Here is a 21598-nt window from a genome sequence, read left to right as displayed (position 1 = left end):
TTGTTTAATGCCACAGGTTGGCCCAAGTCCAGTTCTGGTTAGTCACGGTGATTTATAACAAGAGTGAAATCATACTTGGAAACAAGAGGAGAGATTATGTAAATCCATGTGGGAAAGAAGCTTAGAAGCTCACAGATTTTCTACTCCGCTGATGGTTTCACCCCCTTTCTGAATGGCCTTTCTCAAGTGAAACCTTACAGAACCCCAAGGAGGAAACAGGTGGCACCCAGATGTCAGGAGCAGATTTCCCTGCCCTCCCACCCCTCCCTCTGCTGGGGGCACCCCTCCCTGCCCCCAGAAGCCTCTCTGGGGAATGCTAGGGATCCTTCCTTGGAACATGACTTGAAAATCACCACACTGTGACGCCAAGATTGCAGAAAGGAAGGCAGTTATGTGCATTAAACGTGGCCATGTCTGCCCCTGGCTTCTGGGTCTGCAGCCTCCCCCCACCTGCACTGGCCATGTCTGCCCCCGGCTTCTGGGTCTGCAGCCTCCCCCCACCTGCATTGGCCATGTCTGCCCCTGGCTTCTGGGTCTGCAGCCTCCCCCCACCTGCATTGGCCATGTCTGCCCCTGGCTTCTGGGTCTGCAGCCTCCCCCCACCTGCACTGGCTCTTTCAGATGCAAACGTGTGCAGGATATGCCAGAGCCCTTCCTGGGTGGTAAGATCATCCTCCACGTGGCCACTGGAGTCCTCTTCTTGAAATTCATATCTGACATTGTCATTCCTTAAATTCCTTCTCTGGCGCACCATCCTTCATAGAATGAAGGCCTTGGGCACTCAGCTCTTTGCTGTTAATAGTCCCTATATACCTGTCTCCCTTCTCTGCTGCTCCCCAGAAAATACCCCTACGCCCCACAGCCACCCGGCACACTCCCACTTCAGCACCGGATTCAGGCTGCACGACCTTGGTAAAACCTCCTCTCCCTTCCTGGTTCTAAGCTCCGTCCTCACCTCCGGCTGGTGTACATCACTCTACCCTCTGCCCCAGAGTTTATTTTTCAGCCTTCTCTGGCGCACGATGAACGTTGGTCTGTCTCCTCCGCTTAAATGGAAACTCCTTGAGGGCAGAGATGTTGGTGGGAGGGGGCTTATTCACTTTTCCAAGTGACTCCCAAGACCCCAGCAGATGCCTGGGGCAAAGGGCACCCAGCATTTGAATGAATGAATCCTCAAGTTCCCACAAGTGTGTTTGTCAAGATGTGAATGACAGTCACTAAACAAATCAGCTCCGAGTTAATAAAAGCAGAGATCATTTGAAGAGGCTCCGTTGTTGCAAGCCTTTCAGTAGCAAGTCTATTTAAACGAGATCTCAGGTTTTAAACGCAAGTCTTCTTTGTGGAAGCAATTGAAGCTTCCGCCGTTCTGTGCACGTCTTTCCACCTGAGAGGACGTGGCTGTAATGCACCTCAGTGTTGAGGGTTGATTGTATTCATTGCACAAGGAACAGGTGAGAGTCACGGGAGAGGCGCCTGTGTGTGTGGAGGTGTGTGTGTGACAAGTGGCTGGGTCTTAATGAACCACTTACTTGAAAACTGTCTTTCTACAGGTGATGTGTCACCAATCAGTATGTCTCCCATCAGTCAATCTCAGTTTATCCCACTGGGGGAAATCCTTTGCTTGGCCATCTCCGCAATGAACTCGGCAAGAAAACCTGTCACCCAAGAAGCACTGATGGAGCACCTGACCACCTGTTTCCCAGGTAACAAGAAAAGAATGAGGCACTTCCCAAATGGATGTGTGCTCTGGCTGCCCTGGGACTTCCTATGGACAGTTCATCCCGTGTTTAAGTTCAATAGGAAAAGAAAAATCTTTGACAAAACTGACCAGTAACTTTTCTTAGTTCTGTAATTAAAAACCAAAGCATTAGTGTCACTTCAAAAATGATTTGCCTTCTTCAGCTGTAATAGTTTTTAATTGGCACTGAGGGAAAGAAATTAAATCAGAATCCTTGAAGAATTCTGTGAAAGACTACCACAATTCCATTTAACCTTTACAACACAACCTTCTTAAAGTACGTGAACATCTTCATTCATGGGACCGGGTCAGAAACAACTGAAAATTTGAGTCCTAAGGGATTCAGCTACAAAGAGAGTAATGTCAAAAATAAACATTATCTTGCATGCTCATGTCACGGCCTGATGAGTTTTAAGAGTATGCTATTTGATAAATTAAACTGACCTTATTTTAAAAGAAAAAAATTAAACAAAATGGTTCTTTTTCCTTTTAAAATTTTTTTAATTTTTAAATTCTTTTATTGGAGTATAGTTAATCTACAGTGTTGTTAGTTTCAAGTGTAGAGCAAAGTGATTATATATATATATTTTTTTCTTTTTCAGATTATTTTCCATTATAGGTTATTATCCTATATTGAATGTAGTTCCCTGTGCTATACAGCAGATCGCTGTTGTTTAGCTATTTTGTATATTGTAGTGTGTACATGTTAACCCCAAACTCATAATTTATCTCTGCCACCAACCCCCCCACCACTGCTATCCCCTTTAGTAACCATAAGTTTATTTTCTATGTCTTTGAGTCTGTTTCTGTTTTGTAAATAAGTTCATTTGTATCCTTTTCTTCGATTCCACATATAAGTAATATTGATATACATATATGTGTCTTTCTCTGTCTGACTTATTTCAGTTAGTATGATAATCTCTAGGTCCATCCATGTTGCTGCAAGTGGCATTATTTCATTCTTTTTAACAGCTGAGTAATATTCTATTGGGGGGAGAAAATACACACACACACACACACACACACACACACACACACACACACCCCACATCTTATTTATCCATTCATCTGTTGATGGACACTTGCGTTGTTTTCACATCTTGGCTATTGTAAATAGTGCTGCTGTGGCCATTGGGGTGCATGTATCTTTTCAAGTTAGAATTTTCTCCAGATATATGCCCAGGAGTGGGATTGCAGGATCGTTTTTTTCACTTAAGTATTATAAAAAGAAGATAATAGCCCAGCCACTGTATGAATAGTATCTGATGCCTCCAGTGCTAGAAGATGTTAGGAGTGGTGATAAGCTGAGGAATTCTCGTGTCCTGTCTCAAGAGAAGCAGCCCACTACTCGGCTCCAGTGTATTGTATCTGCCCCCCAAAAAAATATAGAACCCTCCCAGAGTTGCCAAATCTTCTAATTTTTTAAGACAATCTGGAAATACAGTTTTAGGTGAAATCTACAAATTTCCTTAAATAATGGCAATTTGCATGTGTGTGTGTATTTTAACATGTGTATGCTGACGACATACAAGTCGAATAAAACACATTATTGGGCCACCAGTTTGCCAACTTGGCCTGATCTCAACCCATACCTAGCTTGAAACAGAGCTTACGTTAAAAATGAGCGACAAACACTTGACATATTTTTCATTTGACCTAGAAGAGACCTTAAACCTCAGTAAAATGAGCTGTTGGCTGCATTTGTTAGCTTTTGCTACACAAATGCTGGGTAACACTTACAGAACATCAGTGATGTATGACAATGAACATTTATTTAGCTCGTGGGTCTGTGGGTTCTCCACGAGTCAGCTGGTCCAGGCTGGAACTTGCCAGGTGACTGTTCCACCTGTACTCCGTCCTCTTTGGAGAAGGGGACCTATTCTGCTCGTTGGGGTGGCAGAGGCCCAAGAGAACAAGTCCAGGGGCTCTGGGGCTCTTCAGACCTCTGGTCATGCCACGCCCACTAACATTTCATTGACCAAAGCAAACCTGACCAAACTCAAAGTCAAGGTGTAGGGAAATGCAGCCCACCCATGGGGAGACGGCAGAGGGACTACTTTTAAATAGTCACCCACCGTGTTGAGTCTCCCCACTTTTCCTGTTGCCCCAAAGGAACTTCATATTTCTCTCCCAGTGATTTTTTTCCCCTCCTTTTGGGGTTTTCTAATTATCACCTTTGAACAACACGGGTTAGAACTGTGCAAGTCCATTTATCCATGAATTTTTTTCAATAAATCTATTATCTGTATTTTCCTTTCATAGATCTTTAAATTAACTAAGGGTAAGGGAATGTTTGTGTTCAATTAGAGATCACAATATGTGGAATCAAAACCAGACTATCTCAGCTTCCTGCCCTTGGGTGAGTCATTTATCAATTCCTCTGTTTTTGAGGCAGAGATAGCAGTACCCGGATTTTTAACCACGAGGGGGGCGGTACCCCAACCCCTGCCTTGTTCAAGTGTCAACTGTAATATGTTTTGAAATTACATGTACTCTTTAAAAGTTCTGACATGAGCCCACCCCTTCAACCTATTGATTATCTTAAATTTTCTAACATTTTATTATTTCTGAATATTCTTCACTGTCTGTCTTTCTCTGTTAACTTCCAGGCGACTCCTTTTCCGTTCAATAGTAAGATAAGAGAATCCCAGGTGAGATTACTTAAGGGGACAAATGTGTTCATGAACTAATGCTCTTGTGAAGGAAGGCTGTTCTTTTTGGCCTTTTACCTGGGTAGCCTCTTCTGACATCAAACATCCCAGCTGCTTTTAAAATCCCTCTGTTTTTACGTAGGTTCATGAGAGATCCCATAGCTTTTCCAAACTTGGTTACATATCTCCCATTACAGGGCCATAAAATAGAGAACAGAGGGTTTCCCCGGTGGTGCAGTGGTTAAGAATCCGCCTGCCAATGCAGGGGACACGGGTTTGAGCCCTGGTCTGCGAAGATTCCACATGCCATGGAGCAACTAAGCCCGTGCCCCATGACTACTGAGCCTGCACTTTAGAGCCCATGAGCCACAACTACTGAAGCCCGCAAGCCACAACTACTGAAGCCCGTGCGCCTAGAGTCTGTGCTCCGCAACAAGAGAAGCCACCGCAATGAGAAGCCCGCGCACCACAACGAAGAGTAGACCCCGCTCGCCGCAACTAGAGAAAGCCTACGTGCAGCAACAAAGACCCAACGCAACCAAAAATAAATAAAATAAAATAAATTAATTAAAAAAAATAGAGAACAGAAAGAACACAGAGCAAGTATGTAATAGGTAATTGTGGGTCACTGCCAGACAGCTGCTAACAGTGCCACTAAGTTGGAACATTTTGTAGAGAAATCCATAGAACAACTCTTTGCTAGTTTTTATGGTAAATCCCAAGGCCTCGCATTCAGATGGACCAAGAGGAGCTAACAACCTTTTTCATATGATGATTTATTGGTCAACCCTAGAAGTTTGCAAGGACACCGTACAAACCTGAGTCTAGGGCAGGACTTGGCAGACTATGGCCTGCAGGCTGTGTGTGGCCCTCCACTTGTTTTTGTAAATAAAGTTTTATTGGAACACAGCCACACCTGTTAGTTTATATATTGTTTTTGGCTCCTTAGGCTACAGAGTTGAATAGTGGCAACTGGGAGATCATATGGCTCATCAGGCCTGAAATAGTTATTACTATCTGGCTCTTTACAGAAAAACTTTGCCAACCACTGGTTTAGGGCAAGGTAGTAATTATTGAAAACTTTGTTCAGCAGTAGCTCTGTATTTTAAACTACTATTTCCCGAAATGAAGTTTTATTTCCTGCCTGCCTTCTTTTCTTATCTCTCTTCCTCCTTTTTTTCTTTTTTTCCTTTGATTTTCTGCTTTTCTTTCGCTATCATTTAAGTTACTTCAGAACAGAACAATTTAGAAAACTTAATACTGTTCAAATTCTGTTTGAAAAATGTATTTCAGTGCAAGTCTAAAACTTTGGAGGGATTCAAATATCATTTTTTTTTGTTTTTTAAAGGTAACACTGTTTACTTTTTATTATTTTACTACTTGAAAAAAAAGTTTTGAAGTCTAACTGAATATTATTAAAACATTCAAGCTCTTATTTTTAATGCATATGTTATAAATAGAAAGAATAGTCTAGATTTTGGCCTCTTCCTGTTTTGGGCATCCATATTCTAAAGAAACTTTTTATTAAAAAGTCTTCTAGTAAAAATGTCTGATATGCCGATACTTAAACCTTTTTATCATCTTTCTATATTGGTTAAATTTTTTTTTTTTTTTTTTTGCGGTACACAGGCCTCTCACTGCTGTGGCCTCTCCCGCCGCGGAGCACAGGCTCCGGACGCGCAGGCTCAGCGGCCACGGCTCACGGGCCCAGCCGCTCCGCGGCACGTGGGATCCTCCCGGACCGGGACACGAACCCACGTCCCCTGCATCGGCAGGCAGACTCTCAACCACTGCACCACCAGGGAAGCCCTATATTGGTTAAATTTTTGAAAACAACTTTTATATACCAGTTCACATTATAGAAATAATATTTTTTAAAGGTTTGAAAAGAATAATTACTGCTTCTCAGCTTTCTAAATAGGTCCTCATACTATTATATATGGAATGGATAAACAACAAGGTTTTACTATCTGGCACAAGGAACTGTATTCAATATCCTGTGATAAACCATAATGGAAAAGAATATAAAAAAGAATGTATATATATATAACTGAATCACTTCTATGTACAGCAGAAATCAGCACAGCATTGTAAATCAACTATACTTCAATTAAAAGTAAATAAAATTTTAAAATAAATAAATAGGTCCTCATCCATCCAGAGTGATCATTTAAATCGGACTGCTACTTGTTAAGTTATTACACCTGGATCTTCCCGGGAGGAAAGCTGACCCTCAGGGGAATAGAATTAGACCTGTAAGTCTGCTTATGGGCTTGAAGTTGACTTTCGAGTTTGCTGGAGATTGACATTATCTATACTGTGTTCTGTCTCCAGTTCATCCATTTACATCGCTTCCTACTGAATTCCCCCTCAGCCAATGTCCTTCACAAACACGAAGAAATCATCCGAAGAAGCCCATTAAGTTTTCAGTCTACAATGCTTACCATACAGAACATGTACATATGTGCTCTGTTCCAACAATTGTCAGATTTGCAAGATTAAAGTGGTATATAAGTCTAAATAACCTCGCATTGGCATGCAGTATATTGAAATATCTGTTTTTGCTTTGAGAGATGTAAAGTGTAGGAAAGGAGAGAGGTCAGATTCCAGCCCTATTTGAGTGTAAAGCTTACCTTTGCTCTTTACGCTATCAAAATCCAAACTCATGATGACCTTTGGGACTAGAATACGGAAGTGATGGAATATGCAGACCTTGACAATCTCTATCACAGCCACATCCCCTTTTCAGTTGAGCCCTACAGATTTCCAGTGGAATCCTGGGTTTCATAGACAGTTGAAGATACCAGTCATTATACTGGAGCTTAATAATAAAATAATAATCATAAATATCAGTGACTTTCAGGTAAAGCTTTGAAAACTCACAGGTAGGGGTATGGAAAATGGATTGGACAGGGAATGTTTCTAATTTGTTTTTTCAAATTAAACATTATTTGATTGATCCACTTGAAAATCCAAGACATCAAAACTTTAAATGTAAATTCTCTCTGGAAACTCTTTCTTATTCCTTCATTTGGGAACACTCAGAAAGTGGTAAGTAAACATGATTGCATTGTAGTCATGATTCCATATAGTTTTGTGAGTTTTCTAAGATCAGCACTTGGTTGGCCTCCAATCAGCAAATTCTATAATACAGTGAAATTTTTGTTTTATAGTAATAGCTATTTTTATGAATAACTCTTCAGCTTTACTTTTTTTTTTTTTTGCGGTACGCGGGCCTCTCACTGCTGTGGCCTCTCCCGTTGCCGAGCACAGGCTCCGGACGCGCAGGCCCAGCGGCCATGGCTCACGGGCCCAGCCGCTCCGCGGCACGTGGGATCTTCCCGGACCGGGGCACGAACCCGCGTCCCCTGCATTGGCAGGCGGACTCTCAACCACTGCGCCACCAGGGAAGCCCAGCTTTCCTTTTTTATAGCAACGTCGTAAACCAGTCAATCATGAATTCTTCTAAATGAGCCTTACCATTGTTTGAAAAATTTCTGTGTGACTCGTGCCCCCTGAGGTTGTTCAGCAGAAGCAGAATATTAGTAGTGTTACTAGCAGGGGCGTAGAAGCTTCTTTTAAGTTGCTCCTCTCATGGGCAAGCATTTTCTGTATGATGTTGGCTCTCACGAATTGCAAATATATAGCTTGGCTTGTATCACTAATTCAATTGGCACTCATTTTTGTTTTGTACAGAAACTACCTTAAATTTTTTTTAAAAAATTTGTTATTATACCAGCCTTAAAAACCAACATACATTTGCATAAAAACCAACATACATTGCTCCAGAGTAGAACCTTAGACAAAAAGGAAACCGTGCAGCTCAAAAATTAAATAATTATATTAAACAATACATCACTCAGAAGCAGTGTTATCTTTTCTGCCTTGATCACAATGGGTGCCCTCTGACGAGGGTGACAAAAATGGGTATGTAACTTACTCATACATGGACTCTCCCCTTGAGAACTGCAGGCCGTTTCCAGTGGTTTTGTATTTCACTTTCATAGTTTTGGAAGGATTGGGGGAGCCTAAACTTCTCAGCTTACCCAGCTGTTCTAGGCTGTTACACAGTGTTCTTGGAAGGTAACAGGGGTTTCCATGGATCCTGACCCAAAGTTGAGACTACTGATAGCTAACATTTATGAGCGCTCACTGTGTCAGGCAGTGTTCTTCATACACTAAACTCATTTAAACTCATAACAACCCTCTGAAGGTAGGTACTATTATTGTCCACATTTTGATGACAGTCAGTAGAGGCTCAGAGAGGTTAAGCAAGTTGCCTAAGGTGATACCAGCTGTAGTAGTTCTCTAAAACAGTCATAACAAAGTACAGGTGGCTCGTCTTACAGTTCTGGATGCTACAAGTCCCAAATCAAAGTATCATCAGAGTTGGTTGTTTTCTTCTAAGGGCTGTGAGGGGAGAATCTGTCTCAGCCTCTCCCCTTGGCTAGTAGTTAGCTGCCTTCTACCAGGGTCTCTTCACATCTTCTTTTCTCTGTGATGTCTCTGTGTCCAAATTTCCCCTTGTCATAGTGGCTTAGGGCTCACTCTAATGACCTCATTTTAACTTGATTATCTCTATAAAGACCACATGTCTAAATAAGGTCACATTCTGGGGTACTGGGGTTTAGGACTTAAACATATGAATGGGGGGTGGCGTGCTTTCAGTCTCCACTGAAATTGCCATTTTTGTGGGTCAGACACGGTTGAATATTGCCAGGATGATTCAACCTGACCTATTTCCAAATGACATCATTCAGGTCAGTCTTAGAAATATTATCACCCGTGATTTGCCTGGCACTGAGGCAGGGAGAACACGAAAGAAATAAAATAAATGCACTACAGCCTAGAGAATTTATACTCTCTTAAGAACGTATGTTCTTAATTATCTCAAAGTAGACAATGCTTAAACGTGCACACAAAACCCTTTGAAAAAGATATCAGTCCCTGTACAAAGGAATATCTGTGATTTTTTTCTGGAATTTCTATTCTAGCAAAGACAGCAGTTTGGGACTCAGTGACCAGATAGATGTAGAGCCTCTAAGCTTTCTCTGGTGTATTTATTAGAGCTCTCTGGTTATGAATCTGAGAAACCACCTTCATCCTGCTGGCTCCTGCCAACAAGGATGAACTTCTCACCTGAATTCCACCAATCACTTTCAAATTTGAAGGTGATGATTTCAGAATTGGAGAGTACATCCTAAACAATGGTCAAGTCTAGTTGCCCTTTGATATAATTTATAAAATTAAGTTTATTAAGTAAACTTAATCTTAAAATGAGTGCGTGGAGTAACTCCAAGTGTACGTGGTAGCCTCTATGTATTTTAGATTTGTTTTTCAATACCAAGATGGCTATTTCAACCCTGTTTCCCCAGTTGCTTTTATTGAAAAAGTCTTTTTTGTAAATTTATATATACCGAAAACGTTTTTTCTTCATTTAAAAATATTCTGTCTTTGGGACTTCCCTGGCAGTCCAGTGGTTAGGTAGGACTCAGTGCTTCCACTGCAGGGGGCACAGGTTCAATGTCTGGTTGGGGAATTAAGATCCCACATGCCGGGAGGCCAAAAAAAAATTTCTGTCTTTAACGATTCAGTTCAGTAAAGGTTTTTAACAACAGCAGCCACCTAACGCCATCTATCATCCCTGTCTCTCTTCCCAGCCTTTATATTTTCCTGTTCTGTTGGTAGTAATATTCCGTAAGAGTTATCAGAGAAAACTAGGATTCACACTAAACTCAATGAACACCTGTGAATCCTGCTTAGTTTCTGTCTGATACTACTTAGAGGCTTGCAAAATTAGTTAGATTCTGTGTTAGTCCGTTCGGGCTACTGTAACAAAGTACCATGGACTGGGGGGCTGAAAGAACAGACATTTATTTCTCACAACTCTGGGGACGGGGAAGTCCAAGACCAAGGCGCCTGCAGGCTTGGTGTCCGGTGAGAGCCCTCCTCCTGTTTTGCAGACAGCCGTACCCTCAAGTCACAGAGAGAGAGAGAGAGAGAGAGGGCTTAGTCTCTGCTCTTCTCATAACGCCACATCACAGAGGCTGCACGCTCATGACCTCATCACCTCCCAAACATCCCACGTCCTATTACTGTCACATTGGGGTTCGGGGCTTGAACGTGGGGATCGGGTTGGCAGGGGGACCATTCAGTCCAGAGCATACTTGGAAAACTCCGGAATCAACACCACGTCCCCTCTTCATTCTCACGAGTGTGTCCTTTGGGTTTCAGGTGTTCCCACCCCAAGCCAAGAAATTCTCCGGCATACGCTGAACACGCTGGTCCGGGAGCGGAAGATCTACCCGACTCCAGATGGCTACTTCATCGTAACCCCACAGACTTATTTCATAACTCCTTCCCTCATAAGAACTAACAGTAAATGGTACCATTTGGATGAGAGGATACCTGACAGGTCTCAGTGTACCTCTCCCCAGCCCGGGACCATCACGCCCTCTGCCTCAGGCTGCGTCAGGGAAAGAACGTTGCCCAGGAACCACTGCGACTCTTGCCACTGCTGTAGGGAAGATGTGCACGGCGTGCACACGGCCACCCTGCAGAGGAAGACCGCCAAGGACTGCAAAGACCCGTACTGCCCTCCTTCCCTCTGCCAGGTGCCACCCACTGAAAAGAGCAAAAATACTGTCAACTTTTCGTATAAGACGGAAACTCTCTCCAAACCTAAAGATAGTGAAAAGCAGTCCAAAAAATTCGGACTCAAATTATTCCGGCTCAGTTTTAAAAAAGACAAGACCAAACAGCTAGCCAATTTTTCTGCCCAGTTTCCTCCCGAAGAGTGGCCCCTGCGAGATGAGGACACACCAACTACTATCCCTCGGGAGGTGGAAATGGAGATCATTAGGCGTATTAACCCGGACTTGACCGTGGAAAATGTCATGAGGCACACTGCACTAATGAAGAAACTTGAAGAAGAGAAAGCGCATAGGAGTAAAGCCGGGTCCTCCGCCCATCACAGCGGAAGAAGTAAAAAGAGTCGGACTCATCGCAAGTCCCACGGAAAGTCTCGGTCGCACAGCAAGACGCGAGTGTCCAAAGGAGACCCGTCAGATGGCTCCCATCTGGACATCCCGGGTGAAAGAGAGTATGACTTTTGCGATCCTCTTACCAGGGCTCCCCGGGAAGGCTGCTTCATCATCGAACACAAAGGTGATAACTTCTTCATGCATAGCAATGCGAACGTGATTGAGTCTCATTTCCCCATGACTCCAGAATGGGACGTGTCTGGGGAACTGGCCAAAAGGAGAACTGAGATGCCTTTTCCTGAGCCTTCCCGGGGAAGCTCCCACTCAAAAGTGCACCGAAGCCACAGCCATACCCAGGACCGAAGGTCCAGGAATGAGAGATCCAACAAGGCCAAGGAGAGGTCCAGATCCATGGATAACTCCAAAGGTCCTCTGGGTGCTTCTTCTCTGGGGCTGCCTGAAGACCTGGCTGAAGGCTGTAGCCAAGACGACCAGACCCCCAGCCAATCCTACATTGACGACAGTACTTTAAGGCCTGCACAGACTGTCAGTCATCAAAGGGCTCACATTTCGTCCACAAGCTACAAGGAGGTGTGTATTCCAGAAATAGTCAGTGGCAGCAAGGAACCTCCCAATGCTTGCAGCCTCTTGGAGCCAGGCAAACTGCCCGAGAGTTTGCCATCCTTTGGTGAACTCAACTCCTGTCCAACAAAAACAGCTGCAGATGACTATTTCCAGTGTAACACCTCCAGCGAGACGGTGCTCACGGCGCCGTCACCTCTGGGAAAGAACAAAGAGGACCATGACACTCTGACCCTGGCAGAAGGGGTGAAAAAGCTGCCTCTGTCAGACAGGCAGGCCCCGCATCCCTCCAGGGAGCCTGTAGGGCACAAGGAGGAGTCGCCAAAGGGGCCGGGCGGGGGCCCAGCGGCTTCGGGCGCTGTGGCCGAAGGGATTGCCAATGGACGCCTCATCCAGCATCACAGTGCCGAGCCCAGCAGCCTGGACAAGAGGAAAGAGATATTCAGCAAAGACACACTGTTCAAACCTCTTCACAGCACCTTGTCTGTAAACAGCTATCACAAATCAAGCCTGTCTGTCCTCAAATCTCACCCGAAGACACCTGCGGACACACTGCCAGGCCGATGTGAGAAACTGGAGCCGTCCCTAGGGACCTCGGCTGCACAAGCCATGCCAGCTTCCCAGCGCCAGCAGGAGTCCGTGGGGAACCAGGAGGCCTCTTTTGACTATTACAACGTCTCTGATGACGATGAGTCTGAGGAAGGGGCAAACAAGAACACAGAGGAGGAGAAAAACAGAGACGATGTGGGAACCATGCAGTGGCTCCTGGAAAGGGAGAAGGAAAGAGACTTGCAGAGGAAATTTGAGAAGAACCTCACCCTCCTTGCCCCAAAGGAAACCGACAGCAGCAGCAACCAGAGGGCCACCCATTCGGCACGTCTGGACAGCATGGACAGCAGCAGTATCACGGTGGACAGTGGATTCAACTCCCCACGGTAGGAAGAGGCATCTCTCTGCACACACATACACCTACCGGGGCCTGGGGCTTTATAAAATAACTCGGAAGGTTTCTGATTTCACAGTCTCAGTTCTGTGAATGAGGGTTAAGAGTTGTGTGAGTTGTATTGTTAACAGCCTGTTTCTGACTTCTTTTTCAGGAATTGAAACAAATGTTTCTGCAGCTGTAGAGATCACCAATCTGGACTGGTGGGTTGGCCCCTTCCCATCCAATCTAAGACCAACATTCCCCAGTATTTTTCCTTCGATGTTTATATTGCCACCATGCTGATAAAGGAAGGGTTTTTTAAAGATCCTTCAAAAATAGTAACTTTTTGAGTAGAATGAGTAGTCAGTGTGGAGGTGGGAGGTAGGGGTTGGGAATAACTTGATTGACTCAAGGATGGGGAGTCCTTCTAATGAGAATATAATAGCCAATTTCAAAACCTTTCCAGTGGATCTAGAAGCCTGTTACTATTTTAATCCCGACTTTTTATGCCACCCTCGCCCCTTGCTCTCATACACCTTCCTCTCACCGCTCAAAAGTCTGCAGACACATGGAACCTGTTCCTGTTACATAAAGATTAGGGGCCTGTGCGCCATTAGTTCAAAGCATGTGCCAGCACTTTTCTTTCTCCTCCTGCAGAACTAACACCATTTAGGCATGCTGACCGTGGTGTCTTCTTTTCAGTAGGTGCTGGTAATTCAGCAGAGGTTGACAGCTAAGAGTGTGCAGTGCCCGATGGCCACGTTCAATGCAGTGAAGTGGTTCAGGGGTTTCGAAAACAAAAGGGAGTCTATGCAACTTTCCTTTTTTCTCCTTAATTCTTCCTTCTCTTCCAAGAGCAACTTGGGACCTGATTCTGCTTCTAAATTCTACTCCAGATTGGTGACTCTGAGATGCAGAAATAACATTGAGAGATTGACATCTCCCATTAGTTGTGATTCCCAACTTTTTACAATATTTATTATTTTAACAAGTCCAAGATATGATTATGTAGTTCATATATTTATTTTAATTATTAAGAGTTAAAATGAGTTATGTTGTAATGATTTCACTCTATCTATGGATAATTTGGGGACAGAGCATCCCAAAATCAGAATTGGGAATCGTTATTCTGTTTGTCCCTTATTGGGCCTTTGTTATTTCTTAAAGGGCTAGTTCTTTTTATTATTATTTTTATTTTTATTTTTTTTATTGTCGTATAACCTTCTTTTCCAAGTTAACACATGTGTGGAAGTCTAATGTCTAAACAAACCACAGAGATGGCACTCTGGTTAAAGTGGAGACCAGGAGCCCCAGATCTCCTCTGCCCATCCCTCAAGGACCCTAAGAGACTACGGGGGGCCATGGCACTCAGTCTGAAAACTACTGGCCTATTAAGTGACTTTTCTAAGACGTAATTTTTGCTAAATATTTTTTAATCCCAAATCGAATCTTAACCAATTATTTTATATATTCTTTTCTCTCTACTTCCCTCTTCAACTCTTGTTTTTCCTCTTGATTTCCTAGTAGGGATACCAGATAAGCATAAGTGAAAGTCTGCTATTGATGGTAGAAGTTCAGTACCATCACTTATGGAAGGTGTGAGTCATTTGCCTGGACGTTATGCTCTACTGTTTCTTATTATATAGCCTCTCCCTGCCTGATGCTTCTCTGCACCAGTTTCCAGCAATTCCTTTGGCCCTCTTGGCCCCTGGACCTCCACGGAGGGAAAACCGCAATACTCCAGAGATAGCTGCTAAGGAGACCTTGAGAGTAGTTTAGTGGGTTCTAACTCAAAACTTTACCACTGCATAATATTGAAAGTTTTTGTTTGGGAACAAGTAAAAAGAAACGTTCATGTAATCATTGAACCAATCTCTCCACAGGATATATTTTATTATCTCTAGATTTGGAGTACAGAATATGGAATTTATGAATGGGATTATTTCTTGAACTAAGTTTATTTGCATTGCTTTAATAATGTAGTCAAGGTCAAATGCATTGTCCTGGTAGAAGAAAAAGGTCTTCCTAAGGAGACAGTCTTCACCCAGGAGCTATGTATCTGCCCAGTGTTATTAGGTGGAATTTTCTCTACAGAAAAAGGTAGATCACCCGTAAATTTCACGCAGTTAGAGAATCTACAGAACAATTCCTAATTTTACCCCTTTCGTAATTAATATCCTTTGGTTAGAAGCTGGGTGACAAACTTATTTTCTATATCTATTTTTAAACTACTTTAAAATTTTATTTTATCTCATTTGAAGTATCTCCCTATACTTCAGTAAATGCCCTAATTTACCTTTCTGATGTATGAAGATGGTCTGCGAAGGAGAATATTTGAGTTACAGGGAGTTTTATTCTCCAGTGTGAGGAGTATTTTAGCCATATAGTATTATCACGCTGACACCTCTCCACCACTGCGAGATACAGGAATCTTAAGTGGGCCGTTTACTCAGATTTTTCAGTAATTGACAGAGCAGCTACGATCTAACCTCGTCCCCGCTGCCAAAAAAAAGAGAAAAATCAAAATCAGAAAAGATGATCTTCATACTCTCAGTCTTCAGTGTTGGCTCAGAGGTCACATTCAGCCACATTTCCAAAAGTCTTCAGTCCCTCTTGTCGGGAACCAAAGGGCACTGAGAGAAGGAAACAAGGCAGAAACTTAAAATATGCTGTGAGATCTAATATTGCAAATGAAAAATCCCGACATGCAAAGCCTGCTATTCCAAATCTGAGGCCCAAAACCGGTTGAAACCACAATATGAGAATCAGAGGGAGTCAGGCTGCCAGGGATGTGTCTGCACAGCGTACCGTGCCGTCCGAGTGTGGGTCCAAGGGCAACGTGTGCGGCAAGAGGCGCAGCAGGGCCTATGGTTCCGTTCTGCTGCCTATAAATTCCTGAGATGTTATTTTTAATGTCGTACTCCGTTAGTTCTCTTTAAAAAAGTAAGGAATTTTAAATTGGGGGTCTATTGTTACTGCTAACCTTCCATCTCCATGAACTGTTTCACCATCATATCCACAGCCTTCCATATGACTGTCCCACATTGTACTCAGTGTCACAGCAATAATAAGATACACCCTTTGGAGACACTGGAACGCTCTATGTATTTATCACTATTAACATGTTGGCCGTGGTCAAGGGTGGTCTGAGTACAGAGAGCTCCTACCTTAGACCATCTGTTGCGATGATGTGTGTTGATGGTGCCTGGAAGACAGTAGGGTCTTGATAAATTAAACTCCCGCCTCAAAAGCTGGTTTAAAAGTGGATCCCTGAGACCTCAAAATGCATTTTCCCATAGAAATAAAACGGCATTAGTAGTGTATAGATTCCCAAGCCTACCCACAGTGGCTGCTTAATTGATCAGATGCCAGATGTGCTACAGAAATAGCTTGTGTTTCTCTAGCTTTTTGGTGTACGGATTCCTCATTATTGCTTATTTCTTCTTCTGAGTCACTCAGTGAGTAGGTGTGACACATAACTCGCCCTGTTTTAAAGATGAGGAAGTCAAATGCCATAAAAAGTTATCGTTGTGATTAAGAATGAAACTGAAGGAACACGCCGTGACCTCTTTGAGGTTCTACATGTTTATTGCCCTTCTTCCTTCCTCCACCTGACCCTCAGTTGTAGTCCTGGAAAACCTCTGATGAATTTTCTTAGAGGAGGTGTAAAGCAGGTAAGTAGGTAAGTCTAGCACTTTCCATTGCTTTAGTGATGATGTATTCTTTAGGCACGCCCAGATTTACGATAAGCCTCATGAGAGAACTTAACTTACTTCTATGAATGTATTAACCTTCCAGACGTGCCCTCTGCAGTCAGGAAGGCTCCACTTGTCTTTTTGGTAGCCAGTGAACAACATTCCTTTTAAACAATTAACTCTTGGCTTTTTGATGAGAAGCAAACTTAAGGCCACAAGGGGGTTAGGATGAAATAGCCTGTCAGGAACGGCTGCCACGGTATAACGTTCAGACAAAATTGCTATCAGTTTAGGATGGGAATGAAAGTGAGCTGTGAGGATGTCCCCTATGTCAGTGATGGGGACCCACATGTAGAATATTTTATACATCTTGAATCTATCCAGTAGAGTGGATGTTTTGAGCATCATTATGGTTTCTTCCACCTCTTTATAAGCTGATGTTTCTTACTACCATTTTGAGGACCTTGAACGTGAAACCCATTCAGTTCTGATCAATCAGGCCAAGTAATCTTATTTCTGCTGTTGCCCTACACATCTGACATGTAAAATGTTATAAACCTCTTGGAACAATAAAATAGCTTCAAGTATTTCTAAATTAGAAAAACTGAAAGAGAAATCGAAATACTAAAGCCTTTAAACCACCTCTGTTCTATAAGAATCCTTTAAAAAATAAAATATTTCTACCAAATCAATGTAAACAGGGAAAATCTAAGATTCCTTATCTGAAAATAGAATGTATTTTTTACTATAACATTATATGTTTGAAACAGAGGTATGAAGTGTTTAAAAAGAATTTTATTCCCATCAGTGTGGCATACTGGCTAGTGGCCTACTTGAAGTTCACCGCCAAAGTCAAAAATCTGCTACTCGAGAATGAAAACAAAATCATCAGGGTAAAATTATGGAGTTTATTCAGGAGCAGTTCTATCAATGAGTTTCAAGCCTGAAATGAAATCACTACCTGTGTATATTTATGAAGACTATTCTTTTTTAAAAACGAACGCAATAGCCATCTAGCACATCAGATCTTGAAGGTGTTTGTTTCCTTGAGTGTGAAAGGCAAGGGAAGACATTTACTTAGCTGTATAAAAACCCTTTATTCAGCATGCTGCTGATTATAACATGTCTTGTGAAAGCTGCCGAAGTCCAAGTTGGAGGAGCATATGTGAATAATCAGTATGAGATGGTAAATACATGACATGATGAACCGACAGAGGAAATCCATTAACTGCATCATTTGCTCTTCCTCTAGGGCTCAATATATAATTATTTATGTTCCAAACCAAACCAAACAAAACCAAACAAAACCTTTTTACTCTTTTAGCACTCGGGAGAGCCTGGCTTCCAACACATCAAGCATTGTGGAAAGTAACCGTCGTCAGAACCCTACCTGGAGCCCGGCCCACGGTGGAGCTGGCCCGGCCTTCAATTTCCGAACAAGTACGGACAGCCCCACAAATGAAGCTGAGAAATTACAGAAACCTTCCAGCTGCTTGCAAGCTTCTGTTACTAGCGTGTGATAGTCATTCTGCCTCAGATCTCCTGTCTCATTCGATACAGCCAAGTTTACGGCACTGGGACTGTTGTTTACATCTTCGGGAAGACAAGCATCTCAACGGCAGTTTTTGTGTTGACTTAAACTGTGCTGCTAAGTAGGCTAGGGCAGAAAACAACAACAACAAAATCTTCATTTCAGAGTATTGCTTTTCGCATTTATGGCTCTGTAGCAACAAGAATAGCAGTAGGGGTGATATGTGTACTTTTGCTTCACTAATTGTAACTGAGCACACATAGGAAGTCTAGACACTGTCAGTGTAACATGCATTTTCCATGTCATGCGGTTGCCAAGTCCATTCTAAAATGCCACAGATGTGTGTTGCTCCCAGCCTGTGACCGAGTGCTGCCACAGAACACTGATCCTTGACACTTCCAAAAACAAAAAACAAAACCAAACAAAAACTAAGCCTCCACAAAATGTCAAATGCAAGGGTCTACCTTTAGGGAAATCAATGCCAAACTGACTAAAGGGGACCCCAGCCCATCGTGTGTGAATCGTTTAGGCCCCAGTCATTTTGCACTGTGAGTTTTCGTGACAAGATTTTGCAGGAGCCCATGGAAGTGTGTCAGAAGGGGTCGTGATCCAAATACTGGGAGTGTTTGTTTTCAGGATTTTAAGTGTCACGGATGCTTGTCTGATTTTTTTAAACTTCCATAATCACAAACAGGAATATAGGCCTTTGAATCTGAAATGGACAAAGGAAGGGTCTCCCAGCCTGGCTGGGGCACAGCACTAAGTGATGGGAGAGGCAATGGGGACCTGTAGAGGTGTTCATCAGATACTGAAGGAAGATCATTTCCTCCTTGTGATACTTGACGGTGATGCTATCTTGCTATAATAGATATGATAATTTGTTTAAAATCAAAATGTTCTTTGTGATACAAATGAAGACTACGGCCTGGGGACGTTATTCTTTCTAATGGAAGGACATAAATCTATTTTATGTAGTTTTAAATAGAATGCCTAAATTAGGCTGTGGGAGATAATTTTTAGTGGTTATAGGAAAGAGCAAATTTAGGGGGAGTTGAACTTCAGGCCTTTTATTCCTGGGAAGATATCTATAGAGAAAACTTTAAAATACTTTTTGATTAGAAATATACATGTGCCCATGTAATTAACAACAGAATGTGATCATTCTGCAAGTGTGGTGTGATCCTAACTTGTACGCCCCTAAAATTTATTAGAGTAACAATTATGCATACATGAACTATGCCAGAGTAATGTTTACAGATACTTCGTAACCAGTTTCAGGAGGCATTTTTAGGTAGATGTATAGTTTTTAGCCCAACTTATTTCAGAATGGTTTGTTAACATTTTGCTTTGGTTTACAATATGTCATGTTGAATACAAAGAAGGTTCTCAGCAGCAAAGGGATTACAAATAATCAAGATTCAGCCTTCTAAGAAAGAGGCACCTCCAAGTTCCCATGTCTTATTTTATGAGAACCATGGAATAAATCTATAGATAACGGAAAATTATTCACAAAAGGGTTACATGTGACACAAGTAAATGGTCTGACGAAAAGTTTTATTTAGTTAAGTGGCATGTGATGTTTGGAGCCATATACCGTAAAATATATATCCAAAAATTTTCACCTCAGATTTCAGCAATTGGCATAGGATCTGTGAAACACTTCTGCTTCGGTATTAGGTTGAATCACTAGGCATCTGTTTAAAGAGTGGAGTCATATACACAGTTGAACTGTTTCTTGAAACATTGGGGTCCTTCCTCATGCTTTTTCAGATATCTGGAAGTTGCATTGGGTCAAACTGGACTCATCAAGTTTAGTATAGATTCCTTTTTTTGTGCTTATAGTGAAACGTGAGCACGTTTCTTGGCAAACTCCCGCACCTTTAAGATGCTTAAGTCAGTTGGCTTTCAGTCTCATGCCTTATTTCCTCCAAGGCATGCCTTGATTGCTCAGAAATGCACTCTTCTCTCACTGCTTAAATTTGTCTGGGAGGAATGATAACGTATCGAATAGACTATATACAGAGTCTGTTTCCTTGGGGAGTTGTATGCCACACAATTACTAAATTCTTCTAAATTCTTTTTTTTCCCCAAAACCCTGCCCTCCAGCGTCTGTCACACTGTCAGTTCATAAATAATAGAACCATTGAAACAATACATCAGCCTCTAGTTGATCCTCCTAAAGTAGCCATTATAATAATCAAATACTGTGTGAACAGGAAAGGAAAGCATTACCTTTACGAGAAGCTTTAAAATACGAATTTATCAATATTTCACAAGAAATAGGCTTACAGAAGACATTGGAATAAAATGTGTACCACGCTTTGCCTGATGCTATGAGGTACATGATTTAAAAAAAAAAAAAAAAACTCCCTTAGACCAGCAGCCATTAGCATAGAAATGATGGACTTCAAAGAGGATATGATGTGAGCAGACGTTCCACGTAGAAATATGCCCGTCTGAATCGAATCGGGATTCTTGAACGGGGGAGAAGTGGTGGCGGGAAGCACATTACAAATATGACCCTAGATGGTCTGCAGTGATGTTCTCAGTGACCCACTCCAAGCTTTGCCAGCATCCTTTTCCTCCAGGAAACGATAGCTTTGTGGCCCATGGCTGCTTATCTAGACTTCACTTAGAGTTTATCAACTGAAAGGTTTACAAAACTGAATCTGGTTGAATCTCTGTGTAGTGTTCAACTTTAAAGGGTCAACCCATCTGTCGGCATTTTGCACACGTATGTATTATTATGATACAGCATATTACTTTATGGTAATTTTTATTTTTACATATAACTACCTCCATAAATTTGATGAAGCGGCAGCAGTGCGTTCAAGTGTATTGTTTGGAAAAGCAAAGTTGAAAACTTTCTTAACCATTAGGCCATGGCGTTCTGTGTGTGTGTCAGTGATTATGTGGACTTGTGACTGTTTCATTGCCATGGTTTTTCTCTGACGGCATTATTTCACTCTCGTCTGTAAACCTGTCTCTCTTCTTCCCCATGAAAGCACACTTGAATTTGTTGTGAATGAAAAAAGGAAGTTTAAATTTCTTGTCTCCCCTGCCCCGGCTCCTGCCACCAGCCCCGGACCTCATTCCTGCTATGAGTTCTCTCCGGCGAAGAGCCACTTGATAAACATAATTTAGCAAGCTATTGACTCCTATAAAATCTGATCTGAATTCTAGGTTTTCGGTCACAAGACACACCAGAAATTTGGACTGCCAACTTTGAAGCACTTTGGGCCTCACTACTTGCATGCTACCATATCGAGCTCAGACTTCATTTGAATTAAAAGAGCTGTGCGTTGTATCCACAACTTCTGTTCCATAATTCGTATTTCATTTTATATATTTTGCACATCTCAGGGGACCTTCATAAGCATATGAAAAGGGGGAGGGGTCCATCAAAAAAAGGAAACAAATAAGAAGAGCAGAAAAAGGACTTAGCTGGATAAAAGTAACAAATGAAGGCTTCTCCAATGTTGTGAAGTTCAAG

The 21598-nt window shown here is 42.4% G+C and overlaps 1 protein-coding gene across 5 annotated transcripts in view; it reads left to right on the top strand.

Moving 5' to 3' along the window:
* STOX2 (storkhead box 2) overlaps positions 1–20487 on the top strand; it is a 207960-nt gene extending 187473 nt beyond the window's left edge. For 2 of the 5 annotated variants that reach the window (XM_029226255.1, XM_029226253.1), the window contains exons 2-4: positions 1551–1703; positions 10624–12889; positions 17899–20487. In XM_029226255.1, coding sequence (XP_029082088.1) covers positions 1571–1703; positions 10624–12889; positions 17899–18094 — 2595 coding nt within the window. In that variant the 5' untranslated portion in view covers positions 1551–1570 and the 3' untranslated portion in view covers positions 18095–20487. Of the gene's footprint in view, positions 1–1550; positions 1704–10623; positions 12905–13051; positions 13101–17898 lie in introns of those variants that run through there. The other 3 variants (XM_029226258.1, XM_029226257.1, XM_029226256.1) reach the window with 2 other exon arrangements.
* Positions 20488–21598: the final 1111 nt, after the last annotated feature.

This window comes from Monodon monoceros, unplaced genomic scaffold (assembly GCF_005190385.1).
Source record: "Monodon monoceros isolate NGI ecotype Baffin Bay Population unplaced genomic scaffold, NGI_Narwhal_1 Super_Scaffold_17, whole genome shotgun sequence".
NCBI lineage: Eukaryota > Metazoa > Chordata > Mammalia > Artiodactyla > Monodontidae > Monodon > Monodon monoceros.
Note: the sequence above shows the minus strand (reverse complement) of the source record. Positions and strands in the feature narration are given on the sequence as shown.